Below are 19,460 nucleotides of genomic sequence, written 5' to 3' on the forward strand. Positions count from 1 at the left end.
CAAAGCTTTCTTGATCTTAAATAATCTCTCCACCCGATTTCCTGAAGATGCCGATTGCTAGCAATATACATTTTCATTAAGGTTGGCTAATCTTTAGTACTTCATCCAAGACGTTGTTGAATAAAAGCAAAATACTGCGGATGCTGGAAATCTGAAATAAAAACAAGAAATGCTGGAAATACTCAGCAGGTTTGGCAGCATCTGTGGAGAGAGAAGTAGAGTTAACGTTTCAGGTCGGTGACCCTTCATTAGAACTGGCAAAGGTTAGAAATGTAATAGGTTTTAAGCAAATAAAGTGGGAGTGGGGCAAGAAATAACAAAAGGCTAGGTGTTGATAGGACAGAGGGTCACAGAGAATAACAGACCAGAAGGTCATGGAGCAAAGGCAAATGGTATGTTAATGGTGTGCTCTTCTAAGGAGAGCAGCGTGATTTCTCATTTGGAGTTCACTCATGCACTTTCCAGCGAGAGTCATTAGATTGCAATCGAGTAGAAATCCTTCCTGAATTTCCAACCATCTTCCTAGCCCAGGCAACTGAAGCCAAATGTAGCATGAACTACTGCTGCCCGAGCTCAGATTGGCTAACATGATGGTACTACTCCAGGTACTGTGATATGAGGAAATTATATGGTATGATTCAAAAAAAGTAAAATTGGGGAATGAGCAATTCGCCTTGGTTATATTGAAAAAATTTAATCAGTCTTTGGTGTGCTTGCTGCTGTTTATATTTTCCTCACTGAAGACTGATTGCTGCAGATTGAATGCTTTGGGAGATAACAAGTCTGAGTGCAGCCACTTGACCCGATCTCCCCAAGTCCAGTTCAAACAGATTACTTAGCTCAATTTACGATATGTCTGAGGGCCTTGGCTACCTGTCAAAAGCTGAACAATGATGTGGCCCTCAGTTTAATACTTTGTTTGCACAGAGAAAAAGATCAAATATGTTTCCACGTGTAAACAGCACAAACTCCAGGCTGACGCTCCCAGTTGTGAGTACTGAAGGAGTGCTGTACAGTTGAAGTTAAGCCAAGACCGCCCTCTGTCCCTTCAGGTGGATGCAAAAGATCCCATGGCACTATATAAAAGAGCAGGAGAGTTCACAGCTGTGTTTGGCCGATATTTATCCCTCAACCAACATCTCTCAAAACAGATTATCTGGTCATTAGCATATTGCTGTTTGTGGGATCTTGTGCGCAAATTAGCTGTCGCGTTTCCTACATTACAAAAATGACTACACTTAAAATGTACTTCATTAATTTAAAAGCACTTTGGGACGTCTTGAGGTCACGAAAGGAGCTATAGAAAAAGCAACTCTTTCTAAAAAAGAAAATGTGATTCTGAACAATCAATGTAAACTAAGACTGCATTTACATTACAGCTCTAGTGTTGATGTGAAGTCCCACACTAAGTTTAGCTGTCCCATCACGCCCACTTTCATTGACCTACACTCTCTCATGCCCCCAAAATATTAAATTTAAACTGGTTATCTTCATAAATTTGACCCATCTTGCCTCCACAACCTCCTCCAGCTTTATGTCCCCATGCTCTCCCACACATTTTGGTCTTCTGACACTGGCCTTTTGTGCATCACTCTCTCTTTACCTCACCATTGATAGCAGAGACACCTTGGTTGTACTTTCCAGAACTCCCTCCCTAATTCTTTCTGCCCCACATTCTGCATTTCTCTCCCCCACCCCCCACCCCCACCCCATAACCCCACCACTTCTCTCTCCTCCTAAAAGAGCCTTTTTAAAATCCATCTTTTTAGCCAAGCTTTAGCTCTTCCATCTTGGCTCAGAATCTGTTTCCATTTTGGAACTTTTGTTAAAGATACAAGTTGTTGAAACAATTCCAAAATCCCATCTGATAAAAGTGGAATTTCAGTAAAGTCACCATAAACCTACTGGCCCTCACTAAGGCCTTTGCCTGAATATCTTAGCAAGAAGAATGGTAAAATAGGATCGAAAGCCTTATTTTGAGAGTACATGCAAGCAGTAAGGAGCCTTGTTCTTCATGTCTTTGAAACCTGTCCCCTAGATGTTTTTGTAATGCATCGGCAAGGGAAGTGCCACGAGTGTACGGAGAGATGAAACGATTAAAAAAAACACAAGATCTCGTAATTACTGCAGTTGCATGAAAGGGAAGGGAACAAAGAAGTGTATCTCTCTTTTTATAGTTCAAAGCAATGGATATCATACAGACCAGAAGGTGAAAAGTCCCTGGGAGTGAGATTCTGGAAGCAGCCAGTGCTAGTAGAACTGCAACCAGCTAGAGTTGCTGCCTTACGAGAGCTGAAGAGAACATAGGTAGGAGAAGTGTTTTGAAGTAGAAGTGAGTGACCTAAAAGGATTTTGGATGATATAAAAACATCTGAATGCAAAGCACAGCAAGAGGATTATGTGGCTTGCATCAAGGACTTAGAAACTAGGCTCGATAGTAAACAAATCATCACAGCTAAAGCCTTTAACAGGAATAGCAATCCAGTAGGCCATTCACTCACTGGCCTCTGAAAAATCTTCTGGTCAGTTTTGCGTCGAAATTGTATAAATCATTCTGTATTGACACCAAGAACATTAGTCACATGATAAATAGGCAACATCTTGCTAATGTTAAACAGAGCACTAATCTTTTTTTTGTTCTGCTGTGTCATATGAATGCAGAAACCTATCATCATGTTTATGTCTTCAAACTAAGCTACTGAAAAATCCACACTGGTAACGTTTCTGTTTGTCTGATGTGGAGTGCAAAATCTCTAACCATAGAAAGGCACCTCACTTGCCTAAGAGAGCTTAGGTGCGTATTGTCAAGAGCCACTGTTTTGTCATCGAGTCGTACAGCATTGGAACAGGCCCTTCGGCCCACCATGTCCATGCTGACCATAATGCCTATCTATACTAATCCCACCTGCCTGCATTAATTCCATATCCCTCTATGCCTTGCTCATTCAAGTACCTGTCCAGATGCCTCTTAAATGTTGCTACCGTTCCTGCCTCCACCACCTCCTCTGGCAGCTCATTCCAGATACCCACTATTCTTTGTGTGAAAAAATTACCCCTTGGATCCCCTTTAAACCTCCTCCCTCTCACCTTAAATTTATGCCCTCTAGTTTTAGTCACCCCTACCATGGGAAACAGACTCTGGCTATCTACCCTATCTGTGCCTCTCATAATTTTATATACCTCTATCATGTCCCCTTTCAGCCTCCTTCGCACCAGGGAAAACAGACCCAGCCTATCCAATCTCTCTTTATAACTCAAGCCCTCCAAACCAGGCACCATCCTTTGTGAATCTTTTCTGCAACCTCTCTAGTTTAATCACATCTTTCCTGTAGTGCGGCAACCAGAACTGCACACAGTACTCCAAGTGCGGCCTAACCAACGTTATGTACAACTGTACCATGACGTCCTAACTCTTGTGCTCAATGCCTAGGCTGCTGAAGGCAAGCATGACATACGCTTTCTTCACCACCCTGTCTACCTTTGTTGCCACTTTAGGCACCACAAACATTCACCAAGGTGTACTGGAGTTTAACCAGCTAAAACCATGCATCTTGCAAGTACAGAGAACTGTTAAACTTCACTTTGCCTATCCAGTTGTCGCTAAGATATTTTCTGTGTGTGATGAAAGGGGCTGCACAGTACATCTTGCAGCATGCCAGCCACATCAACATTCTACATGTTCAAGTCCAAGGTTGTGCACTAGACTTACACAACTGCTTCATTCATGTGCTGTTATGAGGAGCTTTGAAGTTTAGACCTGCCTAATGTTAAAGCTACCTCCTGGGTGCTCAGTGACAGGTTGATGTCAGGCAGTACCTGCTTGAGCTTTCTGCAATTGCTTGCTCCTCTGCCACAAATGAACCTCGTAGCTTGGTCCTGGATTTTGCACATGGCTGAGGGAAGCTCTTCTGTTGAATGCTGATGAGTTCTAAATCATGAAGGACAGCTGTTGCACAAATGTCACAAGTTTGACTCGTTTTGGGATTTTGCTGTCATCGAAGAAAGACCAGAGTTTCCTTTGCCTCTTCTCCACAAGGTTATGAAGAAATATGTCCAGATTAAATTTGGCATCGGCTAGGATTGCCAGAAAGCAATAGAAATCAATAGATGCTTCATCTTTCAAATATTGCCTGTTGTATTCCCGCTTAATCATGGAAAAGACCCAGTTAATTTATTAGCTATAAGCACAGAACCTGCTTTGTATACACTTTCAAGTATTGGCTGAAACTGATCAGATTAAATGCCATTGTGTCACAAATAGGCCATTAGTTTAGCAAATCAATCCCTTTTTGTTATATTAAGCCCACGTACTCCCTTCCTTACCATGTCCCTCAATCCTTTTCCTCTCCAGAAACTCATCAATCTTCCCTTCTTACTGCTAGCTTTCATTGTCTGTTGTGCAGTGAGCAATTTGGCAGATCAATTTTGCTACTTTGATTCTAATATCCAAACTTCAGTTAGGTTACTTCAATGTCTCCTTGTTTCCCAAAGAAGTTGAGGCCAATTCCTGAACTTTTCCTCATAATGTGAATACCTGGTGTCCAAAATAATTTTTTAATCCTTCTCCAGGCCAATGATGTCTCTGTAATTCCCTGCATTAACGATTTTCTTTGAATTATAAGTTTCTACGGAGTCCCAGGGCTGTCTTGCTGTTTTATTTACAGATCTTCTAAAAATATTAGCCAGACCCTCATATTTCACGTCTCATTCAGTTCAGAAATTTAGGGCATATCTTGATTGTTTCAAGAACATTGTAAATATTTAATTATTTGTCTTCCTTCATAACACAACCTCAACAGAACTTGTAATCAGACCACAGACTTCTCTTGAGGAATTGATTTTATTGCTCTCACTCATTCTTTCTCAGGACTTTACAAGTGTAGAACTCGTCACCTTTTAGTCTTCCAGTTACAATGGACAAAGTTTTAAAACTCAAGCTTGATGTCAAATATCACAACCTGTTAATTTACAGCTTCTGTTCTTTTCAAAGTTGGCAGTGTTCTGGACTTCAAATTTTGGCCCTTTATATAAGGTTGTCGGTTACAAAAAACTTGTCTATTCCTGTTTTTTTTTTTGCCTGTCCCCTTGTCAAAATAATCTCTTAAAGGGTCTACACATAGCAAAGAAGTTTTTTGATGCCTTTTACTGCAATTCAATTCCTGCTCTTTGCAATATTTATTGTTAGTTATTGTCAGTGAGTTACTGCTGACTCTGTCCTCAATCCTCTGTCATTCCCCGTGCCTATAAAGTAGTTCTTAGTCTTACTGACCTGCAGTGGTCTTTCTATCTTCATTGTAAGGATATGCATCCTTTCAACATTCCTTAAAATTGTTGTTTCTTGTACTGTTTTTTTATTCGTGTCACCTGACACACAGTCCTCCAGGAACCTTTCTCCTAACCACAGTTTGCTGCTGTTGACATTCTTGTATACCAGTATTTTTATTTTGCATTTGTCATTAATATGTAAGCAGATAACAGTTACGTCTTTTCGCTCTCCACAGTAACATATTGAAGAAACAGGTGAGCAACAAGCAACTTGGGTAACCAGATTCCAGTTTTATTCTTATATAGAAATATATTCAGTCTTCATAGGTTTAAAAATTATCAGGATTTGAAGCATTAGTTGTTTGGGAAAACTGACTGTTACACCATTCTACCCAATATTTTACAATCAGTGTGATGTGTGAGACAACAATAAATAGACAGGATGAAATGTTGGGGAGACGGAAGGGCAGTGTGGTGTCGTAGTGGAGATTGCGGGGACAGAGGACTTAGCACTTTTCGGAGATAGCAATGGCACGCTAGGAATCACGGCAATGCAATAGCGCAAAGCGTTGGGGGAGAAGGAGGGGTCAGAATATAATCGCGGATGCTGCTTGAGAGGTTCAGCTTTTAAACATGTCACAGAGAAGCTTTTCCATGGGAGTGTTACCGATGGTTCTGTGGAAGAACAGCAGCTCAATTTGTTCTGAAGAGACAAAGCGGAGTGAGGGCAGGAGGAGAAGCAACTTCCCGAATCTGAGAAAAAGATGGACAAGAAGAGATTCAGGCAACTGACCCCCCGAGCATAAAACTTGTTGAAAATACAAATCAGGAATAGAATCACCAATCAGCAAAGCAAATAGAAAGGTAGAGCATGCATTTAATTAATGCCTAATCATGCCTTAGAAACACCCAAAGCAGTTGACACATAATGAATTACACTGTGGAGTTACTGTAGCTAGATGTGGTTGGCATTTTGCATCAGCAATCTTACAATTAGTAATGAGGTGAACAACAAATTAAGTTCTTTTGATGGTATTGGTTGAGGTAGGAACTCCCTGTTTCTCTTCAAAAAGTGCCATGGCATCTTTAATGTCCACCTGAGCAGGTAGGTAGACCCCTAGTTTGACATTTCATCTGAAAGAACCAGAAATTTAAAATAATGGAGTGCAAGTCGGAGGGATTTATGATTAAAATATACAATGCTTTGGTCAGATCATGCCTGGAGTACTGAACCCAGTTGTTTATGGAGATGGAAGAGATGCATTTAAGCTCTGGAGACCAGTCAGAGAGGTGTCATGAGGTTTAACCCCAGTGTCAGATGATAGAACTGTGAGGAAAGATTGGAGAAACATTAGCTATTCAGCCTCAATAGGAAGTAAAGAAATATACTAGGTTGTTGAAGGGGCCACTGGCCTGAAATTACAAGTTGTCACTTTGAGGGCTTTAATTCATTACATGTTTTGATGCAGTGTATCGACCCATTCTGTCGTGTACAGTCCAGTGTTCCTAATCATGGGTAACTATTGTCTTCTGGAGCTTGCTCGATTATTATAGAAAATTGGGAAGAAATTTCTAAAATTAGTATCAGTTTTTTTAAATTGCGTCCCCCAGGTGTTAAAATTACTTGTGAATAAAGAATGACAAGATTGTGCTGTCTAATGTTAGGGTGAGCACTAATAGATGGTCCTTTCCTTCTTCCGTTCTTATGTTTTGTATCTAATACTTGTGCAGTGTAATAATCCATTCCATGTTTTGTATCTAGTACTAGCATAATCTGATATGAGCAAGTGACCTGCAAAGAGCCATTTGGTATTTGTCCAGGTGCGGAGGTTGGTTTCAGCAGGAGACTTGCTTTGAGATCTGCCTCTCCTTACCTGACTGGCTGGATTGGGTAGTGTGTTCTGCTGTGCTGACCCAGCATCACTTGTGACTGATCCTGTAGATTCTCCACCTGCTCTGGGTCCTTCAAGCCTCGTGTTTCTGAGGGAGAACACAGTATAGGTGAATATCTATTTCACTGATGCAGGGAAATCTTCTGAGATTGCATTAGAAATACTCTTGTACATCTGCCCCCAATGACACAGTTGGTAATCATGCTAATGGACACATACAGAGAGGGTTCCAGATCCCTGGTCTATGCTGAGTTAGCTGATTTCACCCTGGGATGGGATTTGGGGCTGCACATTTGATCTCAGCATTTTTGAGCTAGAGAGAGAAAATGTGCCAGAGTTGAGGCTGCAGATAGCTATCCAGCGACCTCTGCTGGAAGTGCATGTGTGGGCATAAAGTGAGGGTTTGCTTGGTACCTACAGTCAATACACCTGCATGCTCACTATCTGCAGTGCTGCATGAAAAATACCCACTTGAACGAGGTACTGGAAATGGTTCAGTGGCTTTGGAACTGTATCCTGGAATGAGTCAGCACTTTCAGGAGAGGAAGGGAGATATTGGGTAAAGAAAACAAATGGCCCAGAGCGTGGCCATTGCCACTGAACAGTCCCAATGTTCTGTTAAAGTGTGGCACAAGCTTCGTTGAATACATCTGTGCACATGGCCAGTACCAAAATTTCAGAATAATCTGCTCACAGCCACAAATATAGTGCATCATAAAAGAATTAGGGCTTTTTTCTATGTAACATCCATATAAAGAACTAGTGAGTTAGTTTTAGTTTTAGAGATACAGCACTGAAACAGGCCCTTCGGCCCACCGAGTCTGTGCCGACCATCAACCACCCATTTATACTAATCCCATATTCCTACCACATCCCCACCTGTCCCTATATTTCCCTACCACCTACCTATACTAGGGGCAATTTATAATGGCCAATTTACCTACCGACCTGCAAGTCTTTTGGCTTGTGGGAGGAAACCGGAGCACCCAGAGAAAACCCACGCAGACACAGGGAGAACTTGCAAACTCCACACAGGCAGTACCCAGAATTGAACCCGGGTCGCTGGAGATGTGAGGCTGCGGTGCTAACCACTGCGCCACTGTGTCGCCTCACAAGTGTTAATCCGGAATGCCATTTGTCTCTTGCAAACTCCATACTTTTTAGTCCCTTAAACAATATTACTTGAGCTGACTTTGCTTAAGTCTTTACCAAGTTGGTATGTTTCAGTATCTGCCTCCTTTCCCATGTATTATATCTGTGTCTCTCCCTCTACCATTAGGGTTCAGTTTGCTCTGATGATCTACTCAGCCTAATAGATTCTGTGCCCTCTGAACTCCAGCAACAACAATTTACATTAAATAAAAGTAAAAACAGAAAATGCTGGAAATACACAGCAAGTCTGGCAGCATCTGTGGAGAGAGAAACAGAGTTAATATTTCAGGTCTGTGACCTTTCAACAGAACAATTTACATTACATTGGCTGCAGGACAGATGAATTAGTCAGACATATTGTCCAGGGTGAATGGATGAGTTGGTTTTGCTCACCTGGTTTAAAGAGTACCACAGCCTTCAGACAAGCAAACTCTGTGGGATCCACAGCAATGGCCTTGAACCGGCTCATGATCTCCTGCAGGATGCGGATGTCAGTCATGGTGGAATTGCTCTTGCCTTGAGGGTTATGAGAGAGTTCAGGTAATGACAGCAAAGGGCAACTTTCCAATGGCATGGACCACTGGATAGCACAGAGCAAGAAGAGCTCATTCCAGGCTTCCTCCAACAAGATCACCTACAACAGAAAAAGTCTTTTTGTTGATTGGGAGGAACAATCAGTGAACGCTCTTGCCAATACTTCTGTTGTCAGTGCTCCTCTGAATCTTCTATCTTGTTCCTCAGCTCCAATTTATTTTTTGTCCTCAGGATGTTGGTAATACTGGCAATGCCACATTTGTTGGCCATCTCTAGCTGCCTTGAGGTCCTTCGAGTTAACCATATTCAGCTTCACATTCATATTCCTCCCTGCAGCTTCCCTGTATTGAAATTAATACTCATTGCACCATCTCCTATCCGAACTTTCTGTTCCTGAATCTTAATTCCTTTATTCTTCCTTCTACAAGCTTTTAAAACCCAAGTTTTGCATCAACTAATCACTGCTTTGTTAATTTACCTTTTCTTTCCACTCACCCCTATCCACACTTTTTAACTGTGCTGGTGTCTTGCTCGATTGGCTATGCCACTATTGATTTCTCATTGATTCAACTGGATAACACAGAAAACTATATGAATGAGATTGGACCAAACATCTGTGTAGAAATAGCCTCTGAGAGGAAGAACTCGAGTTTCCCACAAAACCGAGAGCACACACTGACTTTTCACCTCTGAGCCCTGGGTTCCAATCCAACCCAGACTGTAACGTTGGAATCGTGCGTTCATTCCTTGCCCTCCAGTGTTGCATTTTAGTCCAATGCCCCCACCCCAAGCCCCACCAGTGTTCTGCAAATATACCTGGTCCCTGAACGGCAGGTTGGAGAAGACCGGAAGATTCTTGGCCCATTTAACTGCCATGAAGAGCAATCTAGCTGAAGTCTCATACACGCTCTCGGGACTGCTGGGAGGGTAAATGGACATCTGGTACTCGGATGTCCTCTCAGGCTCGTTACTTGTCACATCGATGTTCTCATCCACTGCAAGCACAATATGTAACAGGGAAACATTTAATAATTCTGCCCTCCCTGTGACAGTAAATATTGGTTTTCTGATGCTTTTCTTTTTTACCACCAGACCAGTGGAATAATTTTGTGGAAATGTTACCTTGATGGGATTCCTTTAGCCAGCCCTATTCAATAAATGCTGTCTTATGGAATATGTGGCCTTGAATCCTTCCTTACAGGTTCAATCCCCAGCCTCTGCCAAGGTTGTTTAGCCACACTGGCCCTGGACTAGCAAGTGGTAAAATCAGGCAGGGTTCCTGCTCCTGATTACTATCTGATGACTTTTGCTAGCAGGTAAGTGTGGCCGAGTGTAATGTATGTATAGGATTTGGCTCAGGTATGATGCTGTCATCAGTGAATAGTTGCTGTCAAACATTGTTTAGGCTCACAATGTGTGCTTTTGGAGGACAAATGATTGGGAGTGGAAGGCAGAAAATTGGAGGAAAAAGTAAATTAACACCCTAAATGGATTTTATAAACTGACACCAGCCCTAATTTTTATAGAGCTGGATTAATGCTTTAATCACTGGAGATGGGCACACAGTAAAGAAGCGACTGCAGAGAAGATTAGTAACCAGTCACTGACCGTCCTCAGGCTCCAGCTTGGCGCAGGTCTCAGCAGTCATCAGGCTGGCCATGAACCGGTGGTTGTTTGGTGGGCTGATGGTCCTCTGGCTACTGCTGATGTTGGAGGAGACAGATCTCTGGGTGCTGACAGATGAAGTGGGCTCTCTGGTAGTGGCAATGTGCTCCTTATCGGGGTCGAGCTCGGCAGTGTCCAGTCGGACCTGGGCAGTGCTACGGGGCTGGCGTTCATTCTGAACAGCTGGAGGAGCAAATGTGAAAGGAGAATGAGCAGGCAGAAAGATGAAAAGCAGAGAGGCAGACTGAGAGAGGAAGAAGCACAAAGAATAACACGCAGAGATTAGAGGATTACAGCTGCTAAGAGCCAGAACCATTAAGCCATAATTTCATATATGCTCTCGCACAGAGACGTTCGCATACGCTCACCGTCTTTATTCATACCAGCCTGCAAACACTTCTTCAGTCTACAAGCCTGGCACTGATTCCGATGGGCTTTATCCACAGGACACATCCCGGTACCTGCCTGGCACCTGAGAGCAGAGATGCAAGAACAGTCAATAAATAAAATTAAACAGTCTCACCACCTCTGAGATACTTGAAGAACAGGGCTGTATCTTTGGGAATAATGAGCACCAAACTTCCCAAGGACATTATATTGCAGTGAAACACATGTATTTCCCCCATGTCTCCAAACATAAAGTTGGAAAATGTAAATACAGTGAGGATGTGCTTTACAGTTGTCTGAATTTAATAGGTTTACATGATAAGAGTGAATGAGAATTCATTAGTATTGGGTTTATGTGTTCTATTATTCTATGTATTCAATTGATAATTCCAGACTATTAGCTGAACTTATATGAATAAAATCCATCTCTATAATTCTTCTTTGCTCTTAATTTGCTTTGACTCAGTGGTAGCACACTCGCCTCTGAGTCAGAAGGTTGGGGGTTCGAGTCTCACTGCAGAATTAAAGCACATAATTTCAGCTGACACTTTAGTGCAGGCTCTTTTGGATGAAGTATTAAACTAAGGCCCTATTTGCCTGCTGATGTGGACATGGATCTCTAAAGACACATTTTCTTGACAAGTTTAGGTTGTGAGTTTGAGGATATAGCACGGTAAACTATGCTACCATTTATACAATTTGAACTACTGCAGTAGTAAACTTATGGCACTTTCTTACCTGTAGATGAGCTTCCTTCTGACACTCCGCTTGAAGAAGCCACTGCAGCCATTACAGGCATAAATACCATAGTGCTTACCACTGCTGGTGTCCCCACACACCTTACACATGAGCACAGGGCTGAGGGACTTCCCTGGACTTGGGGTCTTCACTGATAGAAAGCACAAAAGAAAAAATAAATCCCCTCAGTATGGTAAGGGTCAGTACTAACAGACGAGAAGTCAGATTAGATTCCACAACAAAGATTTGGACTTGACGTGTCACTGGCTGAACTCAACTTCTTACCAAAGGGCAAGCATGACTGCTGACTAAAGAGTTTGGCTTGACTCTTCACCAAGCATTTGGTGTGCCTCATCTGAAGGCACTGTTTAAAATTAAATATGAGTGACACCAAGTATCCAAAAAAAGAGACCATATATACACATGACCCAGGGCTTTGTGAAAGAACAAAAGACAATTTTCCTAAGAATGATGACATATTGATGAAGATTTACTACTCTTTGACTCTAAAACGATGATTCCTGCTATGATCCAGCAAATTAAGAATTTAACTTGAACTCCTGGAAAAAAGCTCAAGGGCTTTCTGGAACATTCTCTCCAACCATTTTAAACAAGAAACCCCTTGTTGTAAATCCCAGATTCACACATTAGAGCTCGACACAGAATACACGGCGTATTACCAACAGCAGTCAACTTTCATATTTATCCCATCACTACACAAGTAATGTAGTACTGAGAGCCAAGGTACCCACCAAATTACCTTGGTACCTTAATCATAATTAAAATATGTTTATGATTAAATGAATTATTTTGTTGTTCAAACTAGAGTTTGAATAATCAGGTTTCTTTAAGTCTATTTAACAAATTAATACTGTTTTCCAATAAAGACTGAATACTATTAAATACAGTGAAACAACAATATCCATCTTTTTATGCTTTCTAAAATGGTTTTCAGTTTATTCCTTGAAGCAATTTTTTAGTCTGACTGCCCACCGCTCATTTACTCATCTTACTTAATGTTTAAATGCACATTCTCTTCAGGAGCACAAACTGAAATCATTCTCTTGTTAGTTCTTTTACTTGAAGTGTTTGTTTCCCACTCTGATTAACACTAATTGAGCCCTGGCCATTGACATAATTTCACTCACTTCATAACCCAACTTCGGACTGCGAATCTGCTTCTCTCTCTTTCACACTTTCACACACCTTTAATGTCTGCCTCTTTCTCATCTTTCCATGTCTCTTTCTCACACATTACAGATTTTCTGTTTGATATCTGTCGGTCTCACTCTTCCCTTTTGACTTTCTCATTGTCTCTCATAACTGCTGGCTGATTCTCTTTTATCCCTGGCTGCTCTTCTCACCCCACTGTCTCTCTTACTCTCATACCTATCTGCCATTCTGTTTCATCTCCCTGACTGTCCTTCTCAGCCTCACCAGCCATCTCTCATACCTGTCTGTTTGCTCTAATGTTTCTCCCAATCTCTTTCTCACGCTCTCTCTCTGTCTCATTCAATCACACACATTCTCTTGTCTCACTCAATCACACATCTCTCACACCTGCCTGTTTGCTCTTCTGGTTCTCACTGTCTCTCTCATTCGCTGTATCTTTCTCTCTCTCACACTCACACTCTCTCATACCTGCCTGGTTGTCCTCCAGCCCTGGGCTGACTGATGACTCTGTGGGGGAGCTGCTCATTCTGCTTCTCAAAGAGGAGGAGCTGGGCTCTCTGCAAAATTTCTTCTAGGTCAGCCTGGGAGCAACTGGTCAGCTGATGCAGAAATCCTGGATGGAGGAAACATCCAACCTTTGAAATGAAGGGAAAATCCGGCTCTTAGGAAGAAGGCAGTATCCAAAATTTAGATGGGAAATGTTGTTTGTGCAGTAGCTGGATTTCTGTGTCTCTCACTCTGTTTTATTGCTGGAAGTCTCGAGCTCTTGTGTATCTGAGGAGTCAGTGTGTGAATGAGCTTTGCTGGTGCTCCTGTACTTCTAAAGCCCACACAGCAGATTAGCCTCTAACACTCTGTAAGTAAATGCCTATTTGTCAGTCTCTTAATCTTTACTGTCCATTACAAAGGTGGATCAATCAGTCAGCACAAGAAGAATTTAAATGCTGAAACCTCTTCTGTCTTAGAACGGTAACTTTAAACTCAGCCTCAGCCCAACCTGCCTTTCCTTCTATCCAACACTGTATAAAAACTCACGTAAAAGTGCTTATTACATCTGAATGCATCTCTTTCTATAGAATGACGGCTAGATTATATGTGTCATTTCAAAAGGCATGAATTATCCTGTTTGCTAGCGTTCAGAGAGTATTTCTCTGTGTGAGTTTATGCTCAATTTCCTGATGTAAATTTGATCTATTTGATTGCTCATGGGTATAATGGTGCCACTATTTGCCTGGATGCCCAGGTGCCTATTAGTTCCATCCTTCCTTTTGAAGGGGAACAGGCATTTCAATTACACAAATAATTGAATTTTTAATCGCTGTGTTTCGCTTACACTAAATTCATTTCATTCTTGGGCTGCAAGGGCAGCCCATGAATTATGAAATGAGCAAAGAGTAAATGGCATCATTCTGTGCTAATTATAAGCTCTCCTGAATAGAACTCCACTAGGTGTGTGATCTTTTGACAGCTGGATGGTAAGGATCAAGAACTGCCACAGTGTGCCAGAAGCCATTAGGGTTTCAGACTGCATCTTGGATTAATATTCTCTGTTAGTACATTAAAGTTTAATATATTTTGCATAAGGTTTACAAAAAATAATTTTTCTTTTGCCTCTGTTACATATCTTGCTCCTTCATTCTATCTTCCTCTGTACTGTTCTTTGCACGTGTCTCTCTCTGGGTCGTCTTCATTCTCTTTCTCTGTTTCCATCTTTCTCAATTTCTGACACTGCTTTGCTCTGTCTATGTCTCTGCTCTGACTCCGTACCTGTCAAAAAGTCTCTGAGGCCGATTTTGAACTGCCAGGCGCCCCATTTAAAAGGTAAAGAGATACAGACCCTTAGAAAATAGGCGTCATGTTTAGATAGAGGATCTGGATCGGCGCAGGCTTGGAGGGCCGAAGGGCCTGTTCCTGTGCTGTAAATTTCTTTGTTCTTTGTGTCGAGTAGTTGAAAATGGCAGAGAAGCAAGCAGCCTTGCCTTGGACATCCAAAGCCTACAGTGTGTGGTGTTCAGGTGGGCCTGTAAATGGGCACCTAGCTCTCCCAACCGGAACAGGAGGGAGTCTTTTCACATCTGAAAATTGAGGTGCTAGAGCCCCATTTGCAGTTTTCAGTTGGTGGAGGGACTGCTGGAAGCCACTCCAAAAATGGCTTGACATATCTGGGGTATCTTTGTGGAACCAGGAATGCACCTACTGACTTTCGGGTCGGCTCCCTCACTGGATCCACTGGCGTTTCCACTCGTAGGCTAAATTTTAATGAGGATTGGGTATCCCACTTAATCCATCAGGCTAAATTTGTGTCTGTTTTAGGTGAGAAGTTCAAATTGTTCCCTTTGTGTATCTCTCACTGTTTCTGGCCATATGTATGTTTGCATGTGTGTCTATCTCTCCCATCTTTCCCCTTGTTGCTTTTTGACTCTATACATTTATCTTGCTGTCTCTTTTCCTGTGTTTCTGTCTTATTTTTGTCCAGAGTCTCTCCAAAGTGTATCTTTCTCTATTTCATGTTTCTTTCAGTATCTCGCTTGTTCCCTGTCTTTCCCACTTTGGCAGCCTGGAATCTTCCCTTCATCTTCTCTGCCTTTCCCTCCCTTCCATGCATTTTATCCAGTTTCTGTTCTAGATTACATTCAAGCATACGAATTCGGAGCAGATGTAGGTCATTCGGCCCCTCGAGCCTGCTCTTCCATTCAGTAAGATCATGGATGATCTGTTTGTGTTTCGAATTCCAAGCTCCCATCTACCCCCAATAACCTTAGATTCTTGTTAGGCAAGGGAATCAATCTACTTCCGCCTTAAAATATTCAATGACCCGCCACCACCACCTTCTGAGGCAGAGTTCCAAAGTCGCACAACCCTCTGAGAGAAAAAATTTCTCCTCATCTCTGTCCTAAAAGGGCGACAACTAATTTTAAAACAGTGCCCCCTAGTTCTGTACTCACCCACAAGAGGAAACATCCTTTCCACATCCACCCTGTCAAGACCGTTCAGGATCTTATAAACTTCAATCTCTCCTCTCTTCTAAACTCCAGTGAATACAAGCCCAGTCTATTCAACCTTTCCTCATAAGACAACCTGCTCATTCCAGGTATCAATCTAGTAAACCTCCTCTGAACCGCCTCCAACGCATTTACATCCTTCCTTAAATAAGGAGACTAAAACTGCACACAGTATTCAAGATGTGGTCTCACCAATGCCCTGTATAACTGAAGCATAACATACTTGCTTTTATATTCAATTTCTATTGTAATAACGGACAGCATTCCATTAGCCTTCTTACTGGCTGTACCTGCTAACCTTTTGTAACTCATGCACGAGAACACCTAGATCACTCTGGAATTTTGCAGTCGTTCTCTGTTTAAGTAATACTTTGCTTTTTTTATTCTTCCTGCCAAAGTGAACAACTTCACATTTTCCCACATTATACTCCATCTGCCAGATTTTTGTCAACTCACTCAACCTATCTATATCAGTCTGCAACCTCCTTATGTCCTCTCCACAACATACTTTCCTACCTATCTTTGTGTCATCTGTAAATTTAACTACCATGCCATCGCTCCCCTCATCTAAGTAATTGATATAAATTGTAAAAAGTTGAGGCCCCAGCATCAACCCCTGTGGGATTCCACTCGTCACATCCTGCCACTCAGAAAAGGACCCATTTATGCATACTCTCTGTTTTCTGCTAGCCAGCCAATCTTCTAACCATGCTAATATGTTATCCCCTACACCATGAGCTCCTACTTTGTGCAATAACCTTTTATGTGGCACCTTGTCAAATGTCTTCTGGAAATCCAAGTACAGTACGTCAACGGGCTCCCCTTTATCCACAGCGCATATTCTTGCTGTGCAGTCTCTTTCTATCCCCACTCATATGAACTAGGAGCAAGAGGAGGCTATTCGGCCCCTCGAGCCTGCTACGTCATTCTATAAGATCATGGCTGATCTGTTTGTGGACATAACTCTACTTTCCTGCCAACCCCCGATATCCTTTGACTCCCTTGTTTGTTACCTCTGCCTTAAAAACATTCAATGACCCTGCCTCCATCACTTTCCAGGGAAGAGAGTTCTATAGACTCAAGACCCTCAGAAAAAATTTCTCCTCATCTCTGCCTTAAATGGGAGCCCCCTTATTTTTAAACTGTGCTGCCTAATTTTAGTCTCTCCCACAAGGGGAACCATCCTTTCAACATCCACCCTGTCAAGTCCCCTCAGGATCTTATATGTTACAATAAGATCACTTCTCGTCCTTCTAAACTCCAGTGAATACAGACCCAATCTGTCCAACCTTTCCTCATAAGATAACCTTCTCATCCCATGAATCAGTAGAGTGAATTAAAAGCAAAATACTGCGGATGCTGGAAATCTGAAATAAAAACAAGAAATGCTGGAAATACTCAGCAGGTCTGGCAGCATCTGTGGAGAGAGAAGCAGAGTTAACGTTTCAGGTCAGTGACCCTTCTTCAGAACTGGCAAATATTAGAAATGTAAAAGGTTATAAGCAAGTAAAGTGAGGGTGGGGCAAGAGATAACAAAGGAGAAGGTGTCGATAGGACAAGGTCACAGAATAGCTGACCAGAATGTCATGGAGCAAAGATATGTTAATTGTGTGTTAAAAGACAAAGCATTAGTACAGAAAGGGTGTTAATGGACTGAAAATTGAACAGCCACAAGTATAAACATGAAAAAAACAGTGGGTAAGCAAACTGAACAAACTAGGATGAAATAAATTTAGCAACCATACATTCTGTCCCTTCATCCAAGTCGTTGACATAGATTGTAAATACTTGAGGCCCCATCACTGATCCCTGTGGCACTCCACTAGTTACAGCTTGCTAACCTGAAAATGACCCATTTGTGCCTATTTTCCTATTAGCTAACCAATCTTCTATCCCTGCTAATACCATAGGTTCTTATTTTGTTTAGTAACCTTTGATGTGGCACCTTGTCAAATGCCTTCTGGAAATCCAAGTTCACCACATCCACAGGTTTCCCTTTATCCACATTGCTTGTTACTTCCTCAAAGAACTCTAATAAATTAGTTCAATACGATTCCCCTTTCACAAAACCATGTTGACTCTGCCTGATTGCATCGAGATGTTCAAATGACCTGCTATAACCTCCTTAATAATAGATTCCAGCATTTTCCCTATGATAGAAGTTAGGCTAACTGGCCTGTAGTTTCCTGTTTTCTGCCTTCCTCCTTTCTTGAATAGCGGAATTACATTTGCTATTCTCCAATCTGATAGGACCTTTCCTGAATCGAGGGAATTTTGGAAAATTAAACCCAATGCATCGATTATCTCAGCAGTCACTTCTTTCAAGACCCAAGGGTGAAGTCCATCAGGACCTGGGGACTTGTCAGCTTTTAGTTCTAATAATTTTCTCAGTACCCTTTCCCTGGTGATGGTAATTGTTTTAAGTTCCTCCCTCCCTTTCAACTCTTGATTCACAATTATTTCTGGGATGTTATTTGTATCCTCTACAGTGAAGATAAATGCAAAAAATCTGTTTAATTCCTCTGTCAGTTCCTTATTTTCCATGACTAACTCCCCAGACTCTGTCTCTAGAGGAACAAAACTCACTTTACGTACTCTTTTCCTGTTTATGATAATAAAAGCAAAATACTGCAGAAGCTGGAAATGTGAAACAGAAACAAGAAATGCTGGAAATACTCAGCAGGTCTGGCAGCATCTGTGGAGAGAGAAGCAGAGTTAACATTTCAGGTCAGTGACCCTTCATCAGAACTGGCAGATATTAGAAATGTTAAAGGTTTTAAGCAAGTAAAGTGAGGGTGGGGCAAGAGATAACAAAAGAGAAGGTGTTGATAGGACAAGGTCACAGAGAATAACTGACCAGGTGGTCGTGGAGCAAAGGCAAACGATATGTTAATGGTGTGCTGATGTTTGTGTAGAGCAATTGGATCCAATTGTGGATTCCCTCCCCAAACCTCAGTTCTGATGAAGGGTCACTGACCTGAAACGTTAACTATGCTTCTCTTTCCACAGATGCTGCCAGACCTGCTGCGTATTTCCAGCATCTCTTGTTTGTGTTTCAGATTTTCAGCACCTGCAGTATTTTGCTTTTATATCTGTAGTACAGTCTCAATCAATAGATGGGAATCAAAGTTTCCTGATCAAATCTGGAGTCAGGCAGGGCTGTCCTCTCTCCCCTGTCTTGTTTGCTTGCATCGAACCTTATGCTGAGTCCATTAGGAAGGATGCGAGCATAAGAGGAGTGACAATCCCAGGCAGCGGTGGCACTCCGGTCAAAGCCTCCCTGTACGTGGACGACGTCGCCGTCTTCTGCTCGGATCCGCCGTTCGTTTGCAGGCTGATGAGCATCTGTGACTGATTCGAACTGGCCTCGGGAGCCAAAGTAAATTGCAGCAAGAGCAAGGCCACGTTGTTTGGGAACTGGGCTGAGCGATCCTTTGTCCCCCTCACTGTTAGGTCAGACTACCCGAAGGTGCTGGGGATATGGTTCAGAGGAACCGGGGTGTGTGCCAAATCCTGGAAGAAGTGTGTAGCCATGGTACACCATAAACTGAGCATGTGGGAGCGGCGCTGTCTCTCCATTGCGGGTAAGAACCTGGTCATCAGATGCAAGGTGCTCACGTTGCGCCGTGGCGGTCACCTGAGCCGCCTTTAT

General features: G+C 42.2%; 1 protein-coding gene across 1 annotated transcript; it reads right to left on the reverse strand.

Moving 5' to 3' along the window:
• Positions 1-5,885: 5,885 nt before the first annotated feature.
• nr2e3 (nuclear receptor subfamily 2, group E, member 3) lies at positions 5,886-13,332 on the reverse strand. The gene is made up of 8 exons (XM_068015171.1): positions 13,275-13,332; positions 11,634-11,784; positions 10,877-10,980; positions 10,452-10,691; positions 9,660-9,838; positions 8,703-8,943; positions 7,140-7,245; positions 5,886-6,018 (listed from the first exon to the last, which is right to left on the reverse strand). Exons 1-8 carry the CDS (start codon positions 13,330-13,332, stop codon positions 5,886-5,888), a joined length of 1,212 nt encoding a protein of 403 aa, XP_067871272.1.
• Positions 13,333-19,460: the final 6,128 nt, after the last annotated feature.

This window comes from Heterodontus francisci, chromosome 35 (assembly GCF_036365525.1).
Source record: "Heterodontus francisci isolate sHetFra1 chromosome 35, sHetFra1.hap1, whole genome shotgun sequence".
Classification (NCBI taxonomy): domain Eukaryota; kingdom Metazoa; phylum Chordata; class Chondrichthyes; order Heterodontiformes; family Heterodontidae; genus Heterodontus; species Heterodontus francisci.